Raw genomic sequence first — 4,062 nt, 5'->3', positions numbered from 1 at the left:
AAAAAAGAACGAGGCTTGGTCAATAAAGGATTTATTATATGGATTCTTGCGGGACACAGCGCGTAATCCCGAGCGGGCAAGATCGCTGCATCCTGCCCGCTCGGGTAGCCAATCACAGTGCAGGATTTGGTTCATCTTGCCCGCTCACGGAGCTAGCCATATAATAAAATGGTATATTGTATAGGAGATAAATAAGGTCTGAGCGCTAGCCCAAACTTCAGATGTATTTGTTGTGCACAAATCTGTGGAGTCCAGATATGGATCTGCCATATTGACATTTGGGGTACACCAATGTTTATTTATTTATTTATTTTTTATTTATTAATGTTTCAAATTAATTTAATGGCCCAAAGTAATGACAATATATTATAAGTGTATGCCACGCACCACCATAACTCGGGCACAGTTTTTCCCAATACAGAAATGGATTTTCGCTTATATTTATTTTTTTTTTGTTAAGTGAAAGTGAAAAGGATCCATAATTTAGCGACCGAAATTGCTAGCTATTCGCCATCCTTGGGGAACATACTACATGTGTGAGGGGCACAGAAATTTTAATTTTTGCACGATGTAGGAATATAGCGTATAATCACTGGCGACGTTCAACATCGATTTATCCTGGTGGATCGTACAGTACAAATGGTAGCCAAAAAAATATTATAATAAAACAGAAACAATATAGTTCAGAAGTGCAAACTATAGATAGCGATAAATTATCTCTTACCTTCTATAAATCGCTGGAAAAATCGCTGAAAACGCTGAAAATTTTCGTGAGCCACACGTACAACCTCTGGATCTGATTTTGTCTTTCCCGCCTTTCGAAACGTCCTGGATGTTGGTCGGATGACCCTGGGAACCATGTAAGGGTGTGTTTGGATTGAATGTTCATTGCGAATGTTATGATCGAATTTTCGAATGGAACGTTCAAATTGAATGTTTACATTGAATGTTTGTATTGAATGTTCGAATTGAATAATCGAATGTTTGAATTGAATCTAGAATAGAATGCTGAATTTTCGAATCGAATGTTCGAATTGAATGTTTGGATTGAATGTTCGGATTGAATGTTTCAATTGAATAATCGAATGTTTGAATGAAATGTCGAATTGAAAGTCGAATGTTGGAAATGAGAGTTGGAATTGAATAACCGCTGGTTTAAAGTGCATGTCCTAATGTTGTAAGTAAATTTTGCATGCCTGCTTTGAATGTTTGACTAGACTGATTGAATGTCTGGAGCTATATTTGAATGTTGTGAGTGCATATTAAACGCCTGACGTGAATGTTGCGAGTGAAGGTCTGTATGTTTCAATTGAATATTTGAATTTTGCCTGTGAATGATGGTATGCGCGAATAAAGGGCAAAGTTTGAATTTTGGTGGTGTTGGAACGCCATAGAATTTTGGCGGTGTTGGAACGCCATAAAAAAGTACTGTTTGACTTCAGGGATTGCGTCATTCATTAGATAGCGAAAATGTGCATAATTTGGTCTTTCGAGACTTTAAAACACCTGCATGATCTCAATTCAATCAGTTTTGCTGGTTGAAAAGCAACAACGACACCATGTCAATAAATGCGAACCTTACAAAGGCAATGTACGTCTGCTCAGAAAGCTTCACCGAAGGAATCTACCATCACCTGATATTTATCTCAACTTTTAGTGTTTTTCTGTGCATTATCACATCCTCGGGCAACGCTTTAATACTAGTTGCTCTCCGTAAAGAGTCTACACTTGGTTCACCGTCCAAACTGTTGCTTCGTAGCTTGGCTACAAGTGATCTCTTTGTTGGTATGTTCTCCGATCCTTTGGTTGCTATCTATTGGGTATCTGCCCTAAAAGAGCACTGGAGCGTTTGCTACTACGCAATATCCACTGGTTTTTTCCTAAACAACGCTTTGTGTACAGTGTCTTTGTTGACCACTTGTGCTATAAGCGTGGACAGACTTCTGGCTTTGTCATTGGGAATGAGGTACAGGGAAACCGTAACTTTGAAACGTGTGTACGGAATAATTATAACGTTTTGGGTTTTGGGTGCAGTCCATTCAGCTGTCTCCGTAAAGATTGTTGAATTTTCCGATATATTTAGTCACACAGTCATATGCGTTTGTCTGGCAGTCTCTATGTCCTCACACACAATGATTTTCTTTAATCTTCGTAAATATCGTACCAGAGTTCATAAAGGGCGCTCTAGTGAAGATCCACCAATTGCTAAAAGTAGTCAGCAAATTGAAGTCTCCCTAGCAAAGCACAAAAGGCGGTGTCCAGTGTATCATGGATTCAGCTGGCGTTGCTGATTTGTTATCTACCATACTCTGTGATCGTATTATTGTTTAACATCAGAGGTCGGAGTGAACCGTCCCAAACTCTTGCTTTAAGTAGACAATATGGAGTGCTTTTCGTGTTGGTAAACTCCGCATTGAACCCACTTCTCTACTGTTGGAAGATTCCAGATGTAAGACAAGCTGTCGTCTCAACATTGAAAAAATGCCGCTGTTCATAGACGATTAAAACAGCAAAGCTAGTTCTTCGCTTTACTATCCAAAAAAATTATTCTTCCCAGAACACAATCACTGAACTAAAACTAGGAAGGAGGGAAATAAAGTAAACGAAGGAATTACTTTGCGGCATTGGAAAACTTGTCTTGAAATATAACTTGCTCTGTTGCTAGTACCTAGCCTCGCGATTATTTTGTCTTGTTCTCGTCAAACAGTATGTAGAGCTACCCAGTACCCGGATTGGTAGGAACGACATTGAAGAAAAGAAAAAAAAGGCCCGCTTTACTGTTTTGCAAAGACGTAAGGGGTTTGCAACTTGAAAGAATTGGGCAGATAGGCGTGTTTTTGTTAAGTTACGTGATGCGTCACGAACCATGAGGTTGAAAAAGGAAAAACAAAGTTATCAAATTGAGCAAGCGAATCTATGGCTGTCTTTCGTTTGTGTTCCGAGAAACAAAGTTAACTTATTCGTTTCAAGCAGGTCAACTGATAACACTTTATTAGCGTGGGTCGGTACTAGTTCACAGGTACGCCACGAAATAACGAAGATAAACTGAAATACAAAAATAAAACTTTATTGGAAATGTATCGTGAAATAGACGATCTCACGAATTTAAATGAATTATGAATTAACTTGGTTTAGTTACAATATTATCTAATCAAGTGTATAATAAAAAATTATAAGGGAATGCAAATTATCAGGCTATGAGCTTTAAAATCATACTCTTTTTTCGTCAGTAAATTTACATCATGACCTTCAAACGAGTTGCTTGAAATAAAAATAGGACTTCACTTGAAAACACCAGGGAGTACTTTGTCAAAGGAAACGAAGAATTCATTGTCTCTCGTCTTTGGGCGTTCGGTTGGCACGCTTAGCCTTTTCACAGGTGGCATTTTGACTTAATAATTACTTGGGCAACTTCCGTTTTCCCCCCTTAATTTCCTGTTCAAAAGGATTTATTTCTGAGCGGCAGGGAAACGGTTCACATCTTTTTTTTCGCCTTCTGCCTAAAAGTCTGCCGAAAACACATAAGTCCATAACAGCCTTCTAACTCAGTTATAGTATTTTCTTAGATAACCAGGATTTAAACAAACCTTGGGCGAAAAGTGGCGTTGATAGTCTGCAAAGTGGCTTTGGAGTACGGAGTACTTGTACTAAACATGTTCTCCGGTTACCAGCCTTAGGGTGAAAAAATCCTTAATGAAAGAACAGTCGGCTCTTTCTGCTTGATAGTAACGAGCAAATTACGGTAAAACCCCGAAAAGGACCCGGAGCTTACAGTTCACCGCAAAGGACTTTTTGAGGAGCTTTTTCTAGGGTCAACATTAAGCATGAACTGCACAACCGCATGCACCGCTTTCTAGGGTCAATATTAAACATGAACCGCACAACCGCATGCACCGTTAACAGCACAAAACACAGCTAGGGCGAGTGTTTTACATACGTCCTTCAGTAATCAGGTTCAAAAATAACCTTGAGTTCGCTTGGAGGAAAATTGACGCTCTATAAATTGAAAAACTTTAAAAAGAATGCGAAAAACCTTTTGTCCATTTAGGGCGTTAATTTCCG

At 38.8% G+C, this 4,062-nt stretch overlaps 1 protein-coding gene across 1 annotated transcript; it reads left to right on the top strand.

The window, feature by feature from the left end:
- Positions 1-1,559: 1,559 nt before the first annotated feature.
- On the top strand, positions 1,560-2,291 carry LOC138025355 (alpha-2B adrenergic receptor-like). Its single transcript, XM_068872578.1, has one exon. The coding sequence runs from the start codon at positions 1,560-1,562 to the stop codon at positions 2,289-2,291; it is 732 nt and encodes a 243-aa protein (XP_068728679.1).
- The last annotated feature ends 1,771 nt before the right edge of the window (positions 2,292-4,062 follow it).

Source organism: Montipora capricornis, chromosome 12, assembly GCF_036669925.1.
Source record: "Montipora capricornis isolate CH-2021 chromosome 12, ASM3666992v2, whole genome shotgun sequence".
NCBI classification, from domain to species: domain Eukaryota; kingdom Metazoa; phylum Cnidaria; class Anthozoa; order Scleractinia; family Acroporidae; genus Montipora; species Montipora capricornis.
This window is presented reverse-complemented; position numbering and strand designations above follow the sequence as displayed.

Bases quoted from the DNA above. Each gene is read 5' to 3' on its own strand.
- LOC138025355 (XM_068872578.1), top strand. From the start codon at position 1,560: ATGTCAATAAATGCGAACCTTACAAAGGCAATGTACGTCTGCTCAGAA.